The 18,169-nt window shown below is 37.6% G+C and overlaps 1 protein-coding gene across 5 annotated transcripts in view; it reads right to left on the bottom strand.

Moving 5' to 3' along the window:
- GRM8 (glutamate metabotropic receptor 8) overlaps positions 1-18,169 on the bottom strand; it is a 794,344-nt gene that overhangs the window by 132,917 nt on the left and 643,258 nt on the right. For all 5 annotated transcript variants that reach the window (XM_060305370.1, XM_060305367.1, XM_060305366.1 and 2 more), the window contains exon 8: positions 12,117-12,253. In XM_060305370.1, coding sequence (XP_060161353.1) covers positions 12,117-12,253 — 137 coding nt within the window. The remainder of the gene's footprint in view (positions 1-12,116; positions 12,254-18,169) is intronic.

Here is an 18,169-nt window from a genome sequence, read left to right as displayed (position 1 = left end):
CAATTATAGTACCAGAATTTTCCATGGACATTCTTATGTGAGGTGGGTATGAAAAGTTATTTTTTGAAGGGAAGGTAAAAGATTTCACTTCACACACACACACCAAAAAAAAAAAAAAAGATGCAAAAATCAGAGGAAACTAAATACTAGAAGTTCAGTTCTGTAGTAATGTATGCAAATCCAATTCTGACTAATTTTATTCTTACCTCAATGTATGTCAAAACTTCTCCCAAATGGGAAAATGACAAAGTTGAGATTTTTAAATTTTGTTCTGTGTTGTTTTTAAATGTGATTTTGTGTGGCTGTTATTCTCTATACAAAATGATTATGGCCCTCACAAATAATAGCTAGCTAACAATTCTATAGCATTTTGAAGCTTACAAAGTATTTTCACATACAAAACTCTTGATCTTTAAGAAGATTCTGTAAAACAGGAGCCAGGATATAATAGGAAGCTTCAATTCCTAGCTGAGAAAACATTTCAGACCTGTAACTGTGCTGACTGGTGTCAGCCTCTATTCTGGAGTGGTGACACTTTAATAAGCTTATGGCAGGCAGTGGACATTATAACAAGGCTTCGCTCAGATACTGGTACAAAGTGTCACCACTGGCCAACTAGTTTTATAGTTTTTATGGGAATGGCAAAGTAGTTGGTATTCAAGGAGAAGAAATTTTTCTTGCCTGTCTTCTGGGGTACACCAAGAGTGTCTATAACTTGTCAGCTGAACTACAAGCTCAGCCCTGATAGCTTCTGAATTTGTTCACTAAATCATTCAAAGAGTCATCATGAGCTCCACCTTTCCTGGTTCCCATAACCAACCGTTCACCAACTTCTTCTTGATTCTACTTCTTTAGTATTCCTAAAGGCAGGCACACCGGAGTAGGATATATATGCCTGTGAATTTCATCTATGTTTCCACAAGCCAAGTGAACTTAAATAAGTAACTTATTGTTAACCTTAGTTTCCTCTTCTATAAAATGGCCACTCTAAGAGTATCTAACTCACAGGGATGTGACAAAGATTAAATGAGTTAATAAATGTAACTGAGGTGGAAGAGTCAACTTAAGCCAACATTTTCCACAGTAAGTTTCAAGGAATATTAGTTCCGCAAAATGTTCTTCAAATAAAAAAGGATTCGTGGTTAAATCAATTTATTAAACATTACATTCAATGCCCATGTCTCAGTCAGCTATGGTGTACATTAGTATATTAAAGGGTCTCCAAATTCTTGCAGGAAAACAAAACAAAAACAGTTGTCCTAACATTCCCTAAGCTTTTTTAACCAGAGGGCCTTTGTGTGCACATGTAGCAGCTATTTAAAATTCTGCAGAACCAGTGTTCTGAGGAAGGCATTTGAAAAAATGCTGACTTGGACAAGAGCCACAGTTATCATTTTGGAAGTTATTTCAGCCTCAGGTTTCCAACAGTTTTTGATTTTTTTTTTTTTTTTTTTTTTGTAAAAGAGACTACTATCTCCTAATGTTCAGAGTCATCATAAACTCGCAGAAAAATGAACCAAATTGTCCTGTGGGAAGCTGTGTCATAAGGGTAGTAGAACGGTATGAACTTCTTCTCTCAGGAGAGAAGTTTTACATACAAATATGTAAAAATCCGATAAAGAGTGGAAAGAACTCTGGGGAGATTCAGGAAGTGGATAAGCTCATGTCTGTGATGAAGGCAGACTTGAGATGAGATCACGGTGCCTGAGTTCCAATACCTCTGCCTCTGACTATAAAACTATTGATTGTACATGAGGTAAGAGGGCAATAAATGCTGCAGTCTGATTGCCTCAATGTCACAGGCTGAATGCAACCCAATTTTTGACAGCACAGCAGGAGTTCCGAAAGCATCTTATTTTTCTCTTTTTATAGGAGAAAAAATAAGCCGAGCTCACATTTATTGCTCATATGCGGCCTTTTCTTCTCTACCATGACATCCCCTAATTCTTCACAAACATAGGACTTATCCCTCCTTTTAGAGATAAACTAGCTTTTCTCAAATCACGTTAGTCATTTCTACTTAGCCATGTTTGGATTCAGTCTAACTAACAGAATCAACTTAGCTCCCCTATAGCAGAGTCCTATTTTTCAAAGTATATTATAAAAACATGCAGCTGGGAGAGCAAAAGAAAACTAATATCTATTTTGAACAATTTTTACATTTCTATTAAAACCAAGGTAGCAAAATACCTAAGTTGTCTTTATTAACCTCTCCCATTTTGGTTTTAGTTTTCATAGGGTATGAGTAGCCATGCTTCTTTAAAATAAATATCCCAAATTGAAAAAAAAAAATCACATAAGGAAGCTCTCTGTTCAGTGAGGTTTACACCGTAGGATCACTTCTGTATAGTTGAATGATGGAGGGCTTAAACTTTTAAATCTAAAAAACAAGTAAACAAAAACAGAAAAATACATCCAACATAACTGAAGTATGTTAACTATCTGAAGTATCCAATCTGAGAATAATAGATCTGGAAGAAATTTTAGTGAATAACTACATTAAATTCCTAATTTTATAAACATGGAACTTGAGGCTCCAAATATTAAGTAATAAAGCACAAACCTATCTCAGGATGAATGAGAGGTCTGGGGAAAAGCAAGTTTCCTAGTTTCCAGTGACACTTTCCACACCATGCAGAACCTCCCAGGGTCTGTCCTCCAAGTCCGTGTGTGCCCTGAACAACATGAAATCACACCCCTGTCAAATATTTTATGGAGACCATTTATAAAAATTGGCTGATTCCTTGATAAACTAGTTTAAGGATAGGATAATTAAGGGATTTAATTCACAGTTGCCAAGCTTAAAGTCGGTTCCTGCTAGGAGATTTATAGAGCATAGGCCAACTGCAGTGTCCCTGCCGGTTCCCTTTAAAAATTTTACAAATTTTAGATCAGTAGTCTCAAAGATCTTATAGTGGCTTAATCTAGAAATCATGTCTGAATTTTGGAATCTTAAAAACATGGCCTGAATGCAGAAAAATGCATGTACCAACAGATCTGACAGCTACAAAAGCAGTCAAATGAGAGCTAGATACAGCAAAGCCTAGCAGAGTGTGAGAACAACTTAAGAAATACAGGACAGGGATGACTTTGAGGAAGTCCTGGAAACTCATTGAGAGTTGGGTTTTAGTGTCATAGACAGCAACATTAGTGTAATATTGACAGAAGGGATGGAAAAGTGAAGCACGATCAGAAGGAACATAGGTGTGGTTTCACAGACTATAACGTTAAGAGGACATAGATCCAGGTGGTATTACTTTTAAATGAGAACTTTTCTCTTAGGGACGTTTGCTGCGATTATAGTAATTAAGCACACTGCAGCCAAGGTGTCACTGTGCCAGTTATGAAGGATCTGAGGTGTATGTTGCAGCAAGAAAGTTTCCTTTTCTTATTTTCTAAAAATATTCTATATTAAAGGGTTAAATATAACTTCTAAAACTATCTTATAAAAATGATTTAGTTCAGTTCTGAGACGAGACATCACTCTTCCCTGCTGTTTCTCTCTACATACAATTCAACAAATGCTCATAGCAGGTCGATGCATAATTATTTTTCAGGAGTCCTTCGAAGAGTGAATAACTAAACACAGTTTGGTAACATCCATACCATGGACCTACTCAGCAACTAAAAGGAACACAACAACATGGATAAATCTGGAGGGAACCATGCTGAGTGAAAAAAGCCAAACCCAATAGGTTACGTACAATATGATTTCATCCACACAGCATTCTTGAAATGACAATTTTAGAGAAATAGAGGATATATTAGTTATTGCCAGGCACTGAAGGGAGGCATCTGGGTAGGATGTGGGTGTGGCTATTAAATGACAATTTGGGATCCTTGTGGTGATGGCAATGTCTTATATCTTGACTACAGTGGTAGATACATGGGCCTACACAGGTCAAAAATGCATAGAAACACCCATACACATGTATAAGTGCAAGAGGAGATATGAAAAAGATCGGTGGACTGTATAAATATCAAGATCCTGCTTGCGCTGTTACACCATAGTTTTTCATGATGTTATCATTGCGGGGAAAACTGAATAAAGGAGACATGGAATCTTTATCATTTCTTACAACTACATGTGAATCTGCAATTATCTCAAAATAATGTTTTATTCCAAATGATTTTATAACTGATAAAAGCAATCAAATACTAGTCAAATTTAGTACCTTTCTGTGTCCTTGTTATATCCTTCTGTCATTTATTTATGGATTTAAGAAAGAACACCATTTTACATCTCTACCCCTGAGTTTATGCACAATTGCACATTTCTGCAACTTCACTTAGAGATAAGGATCCATGACGTCAACAAAATGGAATAGGGACTTGGGAGGATTTCAGCTTCTGCCTCCATTTTCCTTCTTTAGACAGTGAAAGCTTTGAGGAAAGATGTCTGTTAAACTTTTGATTCAGTCAACAGACATATGAACGTTTTTCTTTTTAGTTTCATGCTCTTATCAACTACTGACCTCCATCTACAGCTGGAAGCTACATATTTTATTCATATATAATACTTTTCAGTTCCTGTAATTCTCTTGTACGTTGTAGATTTTACATAACACTGATGTGTCCACTGAGCCTTTCAAAAGTACCCTAGGATACAGGGTTCACATATATTTTAGTTTAGTAAATCTACCATAAGAAAATGATTTTTTCCCAGTTATTCCTCTATCCTACATTATCACTTTATGTTTGTAACCTTACTGATACTACTCATCATGTCAAAATTGCACTTATTTTTCTCCTCCCAAGGTTAAAGTAAGGATTAAAATACCATTTATCATTTTTATTGCTTTATTATCCCCATAAACGTCTAGAGTCACCATCCTCCTTTGCCCTTCTTTGGTGTTGGTATAAAGAGGCACTTTCCATTTTATGTTACGTCTTTCTTTAGTTGCATTGTATTTTTGATTTGCTTTTTCCAATTTGACCTCTATTATTTTTTTTAGCTTTCTTTTCCCTGTCTGTGTCACTTTCATTATTTACCAAAATAACTAAGCACTTACGATTTTTCCTATTTTTCATGAATAATAATAGCTTTATTAGTGCCCCACCTGTATTTTCCCTGATGAACTACTAGATTCCTTGGATACTATTAGATTACCCCGGGAATCTGACTCCAACTAGATCCAGATAATTGAATCCAGCTTCTGAATTCTTAATCAGATTAAATCATTTTATATGGCATAATTTTGTATGTTCTTAAAATAGCAGCATGATTATTTCTGACTCTACTGAACAGCTAGATAAATCTATTGGCCATAATTACTGTCAAGAAAATCAAACTCGACTACTAACTAAAATTTATCAACTCCCTTGATCCTTTCTTCCTAATTTACTGTTTGTTTGTTTTTCCTACTATGATAAGTGTATCTTAGTAAGTCCTTTTAAATATTTTGTAGAACAAAACACAAACCAAGTAGATGGACAGATAGGGCGGAAAGAACCTGCCAAACAATTAGGTAAAATAAGAAAGAAATTAATTCTTAATTATGGCTTCTGCTAAATAATGGAACGACCCCTTCTCCAGCCAATCTGCACTTTGCTGCCCAAAATGTTTCCCTGAAGTGTAAAGCTGAGAATGTCTCTATCGAAAAGCTCACTGTAGCTTAAAGAATATCAACTTGTGTTCTAATAGTTTTTGAAACCCTATAAAATTTAGCTTTAAGCCATCTTTCTTCATTCTGCATGATATGCTCTGCTCAGATAGTCCTCTGTACTGGCAGCTCAGGATCACACTCAATTCCCTAAATAAACTGTGCCCCTTTCCACCTCCCTATGAAAACCTAGTCAACATTCCTCATCTCCATCAATGAACTTACAACTTACACCCTGTAGGCGGGATATGCCTGCACATCCAATAGATGTGCACTCCCAACTCAGGGATGGGGACTGAATCTGTAGCACCTCTAAATCATTCCAGCACTGTGTAGAGCAATGGACACTGGAGGCACCTTATTCTGGAATGAATAGATAGATAAATGGATGGAAGGATGTATGGATGGATGGATGCTTTTGCCATGGCCTACACACTCTTCCAACCGTTTCTAGCCACCAAAGTAATTGAAGATCCAGTTTGAATTCAACAAACTTTATCCAGTCCCTCTAGTTGGAGGTAATCATTACATATTTTAATTCATAGTTTGTTCTTTAATCTGTACCTTCTAAGTATGCTTTTATTATAATTATTCAAGTGTACTGTTACCTTTAATGGAGTAAACCATTTGCTATCTGGGAGTTTATTTTATTGAACCTTGTACTCCTCAATGGCTTAGCATCCTGCCTAGCAGGGAGCAGTCACTGAATAAATGATCTGTGCACAAGTCAACTTCCTCATCAATAATCTCGGATCAGGGGTCCATATGAAGTCAGCATTTAGAAAATATCGGCATATCGTTCATGACATATTCAACAAGTCCTTACGGAGCCCCTACTCTGTACTAGCAAGAACGTAGTTAAACTTTAATTACCTTGGCTTTGCTTGATGTGTCAAAAACATGAATTTACCAAATGCTTATTTTCTCATAAACACAAATTAATTACTGACCCCAAAGTGACTTATTTTGAAAAGAATAAATTTGCATCTAGTGAACAAAAATATAGTTTTGACAACTGATCATCTTGTTACAAGGAAAGGAAGCCAAAAAAGACCTTGTCTGAATAGAATATAAAGGCAGGAGATAGAGCGGCATTTAAAGTCCTATTGGAATGTAGTAAAGGGTCTCGGAGAATTGACTTCACATTCATACTTTGTAGGATGGGAAAAGCTTTATATATTGCTTGTCTCATAGGGTGAATGATCTTTTTTATGCACTGACTATCATATGAAAGAGCATTTGCAAATGCAGGCAACTTTGCAATGGGGAAACAGGCAAAGGAAACGCATGGCTCCTAAGAGTCAAGGCAAATAAAGGCTCAAGCGTCCCCTCGAATATTGTTTCCACTCCATTCACTCCATCCTTTGCTTCAAGGCTATTTCAATACCCTTCATCATAGAAAAGCTGTTCCTGTGTGACATTAGGGAATCTAGTGGTTTTGGTTAAAAACTTTTGATGTTTATCCAAAGCAATATAACCATGAGGCAAATGAGGGGACTCAGAAACTTTCTCTTTCTGTATTTCAAGCAGGTTGAGGAACCCCTGGTATAGCATGTATTTGCCTGACCATTGGCAGGCAAAGACATATATTCAATTAAAATATCATGTTATAAATACTACACTAGAGGTTCATAGAAAAGACGGATTTAATGCACTAAATCAGAAAGCTTGCTTGAGTTTCTGATTGTCCCCAAAGCACTGACTCATGAAGCCCACTTTTTTTTCATACCAAAATAAACATTTGGGGTTTATTATATAGGGCACAGACGAGTTATCATAGTGTAACTCTTTTTACAGTTACTCCCTACTCAGAACATCAAGATAGAGGCCGAAAAGACTTTTCATAGATGGCATTTCAGATTGCAATACCCGTTATAGGTCCTCTGCAATAGGCTGGGTTTCCTGGCAAAACAAAGCAAAATTTTTATTGCCATATTGGTTTGACACTGAATATGTAGCAGGCAGTGTTCTAGGATCTTTGATATGCAATTTCCTTTAATTATCTCAATAACTCTATGAAGTAGTTATGATTGTTTCACGCAGATGAAGAATCTGAGACTAAAAGAGGTAAAATAACATGCCCAAGGCTCAGAAATGGAAGGTTGGAACATAAAACTCTTCTTTCTGACTTGGAGGTCTTGTTTTTGACCACTGTGCATTGGAATACCAATGCATTTGATCTTCATAGTAAGCCTATTTATTATCCCACTTAACAGATGAGAAAACTGAGGGTCAGAATTCAGTACCTGGTCAAGAGTTACTTTCATCTATGGAGTGGCCCCACACAAAATTAAATGAAGCCCTTCTCCTTCAAATCACCCTTTCCAATTGACTCCATGCTGCTAACAATGAAACATTCTTATGAAGTCATTATCCTTTACTATCTTTATTTATCTTCAAATTACTTATTTGAATAAAAAAAGAATAAAACAAAACAAGCAAAAACTATGCCTCATCTTACAGTAATCTAGAAAGAGTAGCTCTGGTTGGAAGTACAGAAAAGTGAGCCCTCAGTTATTTTAGGCCCATCCGGTAGCCTCCACACACCTTCTCCCTGCGGACTCGAAGTAGCAGATGGCTGTTCTTTTTGCAGTTCAGGCTCCGCTGTTTTCTCTGAACCTCTAGGTTACAGTACGTTTTGTAATCACTAATAAGGACCACCTGCCTCTTGAGAGGTTAAGCCTCACAAAACGGAGAAGCCTAATTGTTCAAATTCACTCTCAGGTAGACAATATGCCCTTCATGCGTGGACTGAGATTACTGAATAAAAAACCGAAATCAAAATAAACAGTTATACTAACTCATTGTAATTGCTAAGTTAAGAACATATGTTAGTGCCATAAAAAAGAAAAAAAAATATTTAGAACAATGAAGACCATGCTTTTGAGGAAATAAAACACCTCATGATTTTCCAGGAAAAACAAACAAAGAATAACCTACTTTTACAATTTCTTTCACTCCACTAAGATATATTCAGGGCAAAGTTATTGCACTCATATATGCATAATCGTGCACCCTCTGTGCACAAACTTATCCTATGGTTGAATTCAGTCAGAAAAACTGGCTCTTTGAAAATAAGCCAAATTCAATCCAATAACTGGCTGATAAATGCTTACCATTGAGAGTGTGAAATCTATTGCAAATCTGGTTTAAGAGAATAAGAAGGGATGGAGTACATGGGGAAGAGCGCCCTCCGCTGCCATCATCACAACTCCCGTCAGCAGTCAGGCCAGATTCGGGGACTGTCTCTGGGCTGCAGGTGCAAAACCACGGACATAACTTCATCTGTGGCCTGCCCCACTGCACTAGAATTGTTGGTTTGAGTGTCCATCTATCCTTCCAGTCTGCGAGCGCCCTGAGAGCAGAGTTCACATTTTCACTCTAATCCCAGCACTTAGCATGCAGTATGTGCACAGAATGAATTTATCCAATCCATTCAAAAATAACTACCTAGGTGACAATATCTAGCCACAGGCTACCACAGGAAAAGAAACTACATACTTATATTAAATAAAGTTTACTTTGTAAGTGCAGATAGATTTGCTAAAGTATTAAGGCCAATATTAAAGGCAGGCAATGGGCTATAGGGACAAATGGTCCCCACTTTAAGTGAACGTATTCTGAACTTGCTAAAGCAAACTCAAGTGCCTCTTCTGACAGAACCTTCACTTCTCTACTCACCACACTCATTCTCAGGTCTCCCACTGACCACACAGAATCATGAGACACTGGATTAATAATAGGTAATGTTTATGGATGTCATGTGGGCCAGGCCCTGGACTAACGGCTTTACTGTATTATTTCATTTAATTCTTATTACAACCATCTAAGGTAGGTGCTATTAATGTTTCTACTTTATAGATGACAAAACTGGGGCAAAGCATTTGTTTGGTGCCTTGCCTGAGATCTAAGCAGAACTTCAGTAAATCTGTCACTTTCCAAGGAACCCCTACTCCACCTCCAAACAGATGACTAATCCTGTTCCCAAGGAGAAACATTTTGTTTGTCCTGATAAAATTCAGAATTCAACCCTTGACGTATGACCTGTCTTCACAAACTAATTCACTCTTTTCTGAGAGTTGATTCTCTCTGTTTCAGTAAAGCTAGCATGGCTATGTAGTTATAAACGATTATAATCATGCATGAGAAATAATTCTTACAAATCGTTTTGATGTATTTTATGAGCAATAACACAATAATAAACATAAAACTTTTCATGCACTGTAAATGTACATAAAAGAGCTTGAGATTCAACATAAAGTTTTATAATAAATATATATAGAGAGAGAGATGTGTGTGTGTGTACGTGTGCTTGTGTATATAATTATTTTAGGTATCTTCATATTATATATTAATGCACGTATTTTTCAACCATTGAACTTTGTTATTTAAATCCTTAATCATAAGAATATAGTAAGCAGTCTGGCATTCATAAAAGTCAGATAAAAAGTAGCTTCCCTATTTTAACCCATATCAAATTTTCTTTGTTGTGTTTAATTATGTTATTTCACAGAGGTCCACTGTCAAAAGGGCTTTTGCCAAGGAGCGATTGATTTTCAGATTGGCATCAATAACCCACAGAGTTATCAAAGCTTTGTTTCCATAAGTTTGGGTTGCAGGACAAGGGATAGGGTTTCATCAGGCTGCTACATGTAGTAAGGTGTAGACACGTGGTCTTACGAAGTACAACCATAGTTGCAAATATGAGCTGTCTTTGTGCATTACTGAAAGCGGAGCTGTGACAATTATCAGGAAGCCATTACAGAGACAATAAATCATAAATATCCTAGTTTCCTTATTTCTCATTATTGCTTCTTTTCTGAGAACTACGGTAACTGGTGCTGCATAAACATAGCACTTCAGGGGCTATATTTGGACATACAGAAGTGAAAAATGTATTAAAAACACCAAATTGGTGTCTTTCGAATGGGTTCAAACACAAGAAAGCACATACACACGTGGAAAACACACACAGGCAAGAATAATCTCTCTCCCCACCCTCATGTATGTCTTAAGAGTTTACCTTCCAGCTAGGATAAGCTGTAGCTAGGAAATGAAAGTATTCATTTACGAAATGAACTCAGCCCTCACAGTGTTACGGTAGCTTTGAGAATCAAGAAGAGGAGGTACTTTTACTAGAGGAAAGAGTGAAATACACATTAGAACAATATAACAGTAGAAGAGTATGTTTCTGGTTTATTAGACACATTTTAAAAGCACCTCACTGCCTACAGGGGAAACACTGCTGCTGTAGAGATTCCTCGGCCACTCAGTTCCTGTAAACAGTCCAGTGTTACAGATGTATGAGAGAATGTATTATGAACATTAATGTTCATGTATGAAGGAACTCTGATCCTTAGCTGCGACCACAGAGCACACTCCTTGTCTGTCTAGACCAGAAGGAGCCAGCGTGCATAGATATAGCACCACAGGCTGTTAAATTTTGAAATGGTTCCTTACCCCGTGGTAGGCAGATGCTTCTCCAACCACTCCTGTGCCCTCCTCATGCAGCCACTGCCTGCCCTATGCCCTGTGACTTCCCGGGCCTCCCTATCCGTCAAGTTCAGGACGGGCTTCCTGCTCTGGAGCCCCTTATGCTTAGTGGGTGCTGGTAACAGACAGCGCCCCCAGTGTCCCCAAAGACCCCTTCCCTCGGATAGCCCCTCTGGAGAGCTGCCTGCCAGCTAGACTCATCTGACAGAGCTTCTCCTCCTGCTGTTATCCCACGTGCCAGCCCCACCTGGTCCCAGCAGGAGGAAACAGAGCCCCGGGTGGCGGACACAGCATGACACTGGGCAGGCAGATGACCAACTGCCTTTGGCACCAGCCCCAGGCCCTGCGACCTCGCTGCCCCGTGACCTCGCTTCCAGTTGGGCTCTCCAAGTTCTCCTCACGTGGCCACTTGTAGGAACTGCAAAATCTGTGGGCCTTGGGCCTTCATGGCTCTCCAGGGGGACAGGGACAGCTGGCAGCCCTAAGGGCTGTTAAAAAACTGAACATCTCTTTGGGGTACATTAATTTTCTCTGATGTTGTGATTCAGAGAGGTAATGCAAGTACAGATCATGATTGACTTCCATCCAGCAGACAGAGCTGCAAGATCTCAACTTATGATGGAGCAAAGGTGAAGCACACTTATTAAGCACCGACTTTGTCATTCATGGCACAGTTTGTCACCCCTCCCCCCAAAACACACACATACACACACATACACACACACTGTACAAAGGTCTGAACAACTGAGCCTTTCAGAAAAGTATAAAGTTTCCCTAAATGTGTATTTAGTCACTTAAAAGAAAATGAGATCTTTCATTAAATCCCTGCAGAGAGTAAATATCTCTACAGACATTTAAGACTTCTCATAACATTTTAAAGTTGAAGAAGGATCAAATCATACATTTTCTGAAAACTTATTTACAAGAAGATCAATTCTAACAAATGTTATATCACTTAAAAGGAAAGCGTCTCTCCTTGAGAACAATATACATAAAGTATAAGTTTATATTGATACTTGCTTTTAGATGAAGCTGATTGGTCCAGTGCCCAATGATTTTGTATTCTGTACTTTTGTTGGTTATTTGATACTGGAAGATATCATAACGACCAGGAGCGTCTCCATTTTCATTAAAAGTGACCGGTGTCCCAGCACTACCTATAAATGTTTAGGAAACAACGTTAACTTTTCAGTGAGATAGACCACTGGGCTTATTTCTAAGAAAAAAATGGTAGATAAAAAAATATTGTGCATAGTAAGAGCTATGCAGCTAGTAATCCATACAAGGTCATTCTTGGTAGCATAATATCTCTGACATGAAAAGAAGCCCAGACATACTTTCAGGAAGAAGACGTGCTTCGTTACGCACGTTAGAAAGTAAATGATGAGAATCCAAGTTAGGCGACAAACGTAACAGTTAAATAAATAGAAGTTGATAGGCTGGACAGCCAATAGTGGCTACGGAGAACGGCAGTTAATAGAGAAGAGTGTAAACGCCTTGAAGCGTAACAGCTATTGTACAATATGAACTATGAACAGCAATTCAACATGTGGCAGGAGAACGTCGCAGCCAGATTCCCTAGAGTTTTACTTTATTCTGACTTGAACTCCACTCTGAAGCAATTGCCGTATTCAAAGTCCCTTCTAAGCCTCTGCTTTGGCTACCTCTGCCCAAGAGTCTATCCATGTGGGCTACGTTTAGGATCCTCTCAGTGGGTGACGCAGTGGTCGCTGGGAAGTCCCAACTCCGCTCAGATCATAAAAGTTCCCTCAATTCACTGTGATAGTGCAGTACTGGCGGGGCAGCAGGATGCAAGAAATGTCATCTTTTCTAACCTTCCATTTCTCCCAGAAGCTTTCATCTTTTTCTCTTACCAGCTTCTGCTCACTTTTACTTTCTCTCTCATTAACTTTTACATAATCACAGGTTTTAAGAGTAGAAAGGGATCACTACCCGCAATGTTTTCTTGTTCCATCTATAGCCTCACTTTCTATATAGAATTTCCTTTTCTCTACTAGCCTTTGGAGGCTGCCCACAGCCCACACCTTCATCTTCTTGCCTTACTCTTTACTGTCTTGACAAATTCGCCTAACATCAATCCCTTTTCTTTGTGCCAATCTTCTCTCTGCAGGTTCCCTTCCCTGAATTTCTTCTCACCGTATACCGGATTTAATTTCTATACTATACTAGAAACTGTCCCGTTCTTGCTATCTCTTTTCTATAGTTTACTCCCCCAAAATATATACTACTAATAGTTATACATGTCAGCTCTGTATATTTCCATCTTATAATGAGTTCCTTATTCTACCTGCGGAGTTTTAAACTAAAACCAATAATCACAAAAGTCTAAAACATTCCTCTTTGGAATCTTCCTAAAATTTGAATGCAGTGTGAAGTCTCTGATAAGATGCCTGGTATCTGCAAACAACTGCTAAGGACACAAGAGACAGCACAGCATGGAGAAAAGAGCACTGTTTTGAGAGTCAAGAGCTCACATTCATGCTCACTTTGCTTCTGCATTTATTTTCACAACTTCTGTACTCTCTTTACTTGTCACATAGGGACTTAAAAAATAAAGATGAACATATTTTTAAGTCTCAAAAGATCTATATGCATTTAAATTATTATTATTAGTTCACATGGGAAATGACTTTATATATAAATCAAGAAAGAAATAGGGAATTAGAGAAAAAAATAGGAGCTCTCCAATCAACCACTATCTTAACTACTCCTTAGATACTCAAGTGGAAACCCACGTGCTATAACGGATCAAAACCTTTTCTAACTCCAAGTGAATGTGAGTAGGTTAACTTTTAAATCCTCAGATTCCTCATCTGTAAAATGGGAGTAATAATAACACTCATAGAGTTGCTATGAAAATTAAACAAATAGTTGCAAAGAACAATGCCGGTGGTAATTAAATATTATGATGATGATGATGATGATTCATTATTCAGTGCATACCAGTGTAGAGTAATAGACAGGATATTAAACATTCTTTTAAGTAATATCTAGACAAAGGATTATGGAAATTCAATGGGTAAGAGATTACTGGATGGAAAAATACACATCAGTTATGAATTTCACATTAACATCATCAACAAGTCCTGACATTTACATACCATTTCAAAATTCTGATGTCATATACTCCATGAATAAAGTATTATTTACTTTTGTCTAACTAAATTCCCCAATATTGTCATACTCCTCACTGAATGGCTCCGTATCTCCTACAACAGCATCCCGATCTTTTTTACCATAATGATACCCAGGCTAGGAGAATGTCACTTGTGTAACACATTCTCATGAATGTACTCTGAGTTATATATAATTCGTAGTGTGCTAGCTGTTTCTATCTCTCTTTTCTCCAACTCAAGAAGGTATACTGGAAAGGAAGCTAATGAGAGCTGTATTACCACAAACATAATTGTCCAACTTGGATACTTCAATATAATTATTAATAGCAAGTTACACTAAATTTGGCATTGCACCAAGAGGCAATATACTAAAGTATACATACTATATATAAGTATAATACACTGGAAATGTGGGTTTGGGGGCCAGGTCATCGCACTTCTTAGATAGATGATCTCAGGTGAGGTACTTGATCTGTCTGTCCCTCACTTGGCTCATTTTTAAAATGGGCTAATTGTAATTCCCATCTCAGAGGGATATGAGGGTTCAGTGAATCAACATACAGAAACCTTTCAGTAAATAGTAAGCATTATATAAATATTAACTCTTATTTCCCTTATTGTTTTATGGCAGTGCTGTGTTTGAGATCCAGGGTCTATATGAGAGCATAAGGACTTCTCAGTGAGCATGTATGGCTTTTCCGGAGTCACCCTTTCTAACCCTTGCTCTCCTCTACTAACACAAAGCCAAATATACCTAAAATCCAGTTCTTTAAATTCACCATGCACTTTCTCACGACCCTGTTTCGCATGTTATTTTCTATAAGTTCACTTCCTCCTTTATCCTAACCTTTCTTCTCTATATAATTCCTTCAAGATGTGTCTTAAAGGCACACCTATAAGGATCCTTATCTTCTAAATCTGGAGCAGGGACCCAAGTGCCTCTTCGTGTCCTGTCCTTCTCTATCATGGCACTCAGTGCTCTCTGTACACTTGTACTATCCATCCCCATTCCTGATCAAAACATTCGTTCAACAGATATTTATTGAGAGCCTATTACGTGCTCAGTACTGGTTGGACCCTCTGCCTTCCTCACAAGGCCGTGGTCTCCTTAATAAAGGCAGAGTGCATTTCTTATCTTTGTGGGCACGGCACCAAAGACTGCTTGATATTGAGTGTGCAATCAATAAATTACAGTAGAGCGTGAAAGAGGCACCCACGAACGATTCCAAGCAAATCCATATTCAGCTTCTTCATAGCATTATGAACTTCACTTCTATCAGCTCTCATCTTTTATGTTCACAAATGAAGGGACCAAACAGTCCCTTTTACACTGTTATCAGTGTGATGTTAGAAACCACTCTTGCAACTTGTTTTAGTAATCTGATTTCTGATCTTGGGCTAGGCTTGCAGTTGAATTACTTCAACCCTTTCAACAAAGAACTGATTCAATTGCATATTGGCTTATCTCAAGTAATTGCCCTGGTACTGTGGTCTACGTAACAAAGAACACCCTTGAGTAACCATGAGAGGCTATGTCGTTTATTAATTTCAACAAGTAGAAATTTGAATGATCACCCTTTGTACTGAAACTGGGCACCCTGAAAAACAGAATTAAGTGGCATTTTGTCCAGAAAAAAAATTGAAATGACAAACGTCTCGATATATCCATCAATGTACTATGGTTTACTAACAACACAAGTAAGAAATATATTTTGTTAGGCTAAATTCATATATATATATATATATATATAGTAAATTATGCTCCAGCAAGTTTTCTTGTGCTTCTTTCCATTCTAGACTTTAGTTATTTCAGAAATTTTGAAGTGCACTAATTTTTTACATACTCTTTAATCAATGTGGGTTAGTGGAGAAATGGAAACAAACAACATGGAGGTGGAGGTAACTTTTACTAGTCAGATACTGTGCTCAGAGTCCATATATCACTTTGGATATTTTCTGTTCAATATGAAATGCATGGAAAAAACTGTATTTTCGTTACTAGGCATGTCAAGCACTCCAACGTGCTTTTGTAGTAAAAATGACCTATTCAATGAAGATTTTATTTGAAAATATTGGCTCTGTTGAATATTGTTCTGGGGAAGATTATGAGCTTGGGATTCAGGGACTGGCATTTGCTTTCTGGCTCTGCCAGTTTCCCTGTGTAATCTGGGCAAGTTACTCTCCAAAAACCTGTTTTGTCAACTGTCAAGAGAACATTATAACCCCAACCTCCCTGGGCTATCACAAGGGCTGCATGAGACGATGCATGGGAAGCACTTACTATGTGACTGGCACACAACAGGTGTGGAATATGTGAAAACTACCATCATCATTATCCATTCTCTGCCTACACTTATGCTCCCTTGATCTACATTTTCTTGTTTCCACAATGCAAAAGGCAATGCAAGAGTAATTCATTCACCTTTATGTGCAAATATTAGATATAAATATATTTATAAGTATAAGCCACTCAGTGTATTGTCATGTTTATTACTTTCATTTCTCTTTCTTGCTACAAAACTATCCCTTTTCCTTCTCATAACCACCTGTGCTATTGGGTAAGCAGGAAAAAATAAGAAAGGTAAAAATACAATCAGTTAATTTAGTCATTTTTAGCACCCTTAAAAGAAGAATGAATATATGAGATTAAAGTCATTGACCAAATGCCATAGGAAATAGCAACTTTCATCAGAATCCACTTCCCCCACTCTGGATGACTAACAGTTTCATGTCGCACACATCCAACATTTTCCTCCCCGTCGCTTCAGCTTGTCTCAGACTTTCTCACGGAGGAAAAGCAGCAACAGGACAAAGACCCCCTCCTCACTCCCCAACAAAACCTACAGCCTACCTGCATCTATGCTCATATGATCGCTTCCCTCCTGCTGAAACACACGTCCCTCATCCAATCAAAGGCGTATTCCTCCTCTAGTGCTAGGACCCCCCTTCACTCTCACTCTCTGTGCACTTTGTCTCACAGTTATCTTCTTTCTTTTACATCAGCAGATTTAGACTGTCTGCAGTGGTCCCTTCAGTTTACAACTGAGTTCTCATAGCTCTCATCTTTAAAAAAAAAAAAAAGCAAGCAAGCAAATCCCATTACTAACCTTACTGCCTCATTTATCTACTCTCCTTAGCAGTAAAATAAAACTTTTTGAGTGAGCTGTCCTCACTCTGTTTTCTTATTTCCCATTAACACGTCAGACCATGTTAATTTGAAATGTAACTTCATACCTCCACTGATGAGTCTCAAATGTATACACCTAGCCCTGAGTGCAGACTTACCAATTAACTGTATCTCCACTTGGTTTTTTGATAACCATCTTACACTTTACATATCCAGACACAACAGTCCTCACTCAAAACACGTTCCCCACAGTCTTTTTCCTCTTAGTAAGGAGCTGAGGGCTGTCTATCCATTCAATCAATTCAAAAACCTAAGTTAAAACCCCACATATAAGTGTAAAACACAGAGTGAACATAAACTATGGACTTTAGCTAATAGCAATGTATATCAATATTGGTTCATTAATTGTAACGAATGTACTACATTAATACAAAACATTAATAACTGGAGAAACTGTGTGTGTGGAAGTGTGGAACATGGGAACCTTCTGTACTATCTGCTCAATTTTTCTGTAAATATAAAGTTGTTCTTCAAAGAAGTTTTAAAAAGTAAAAGAAATAAGAAAATTATTTTCATTAAAGCATTTGTGTAACCCAATATATGCAAAGCATTATGACATCAAAATATAAACAATATACAAACATTAATGAGATACTTTATACTTTTTTATATATCACATCTTCAAACTCCTGTGTATCTTAGACTCACAGATAATTGCTATTTGGACTAGCTGTATTTCAAAGCTCAATAGCCACATCCCTATTTAATAGTGCAGGCCTAAAAGACTAATGATTTCAGCAGTTATTGCT

This window comes from Globicephala melas, chromosome 9 (assembly GCF_963455315.2).
Source record: "Globicephala melas chromosome 9, mGloMel1.2, whole genome shotgun sequence".
Classification (NCBI taxonomy): Eukaryota; Metazoa; Chordata; class Mammalia; order Artiodactyla; family Delphinidae; genus Globicephala; species Globicephala melas.
This window is presented reverse-complemented; position numbering and strand designations above follow the sequence as displayed.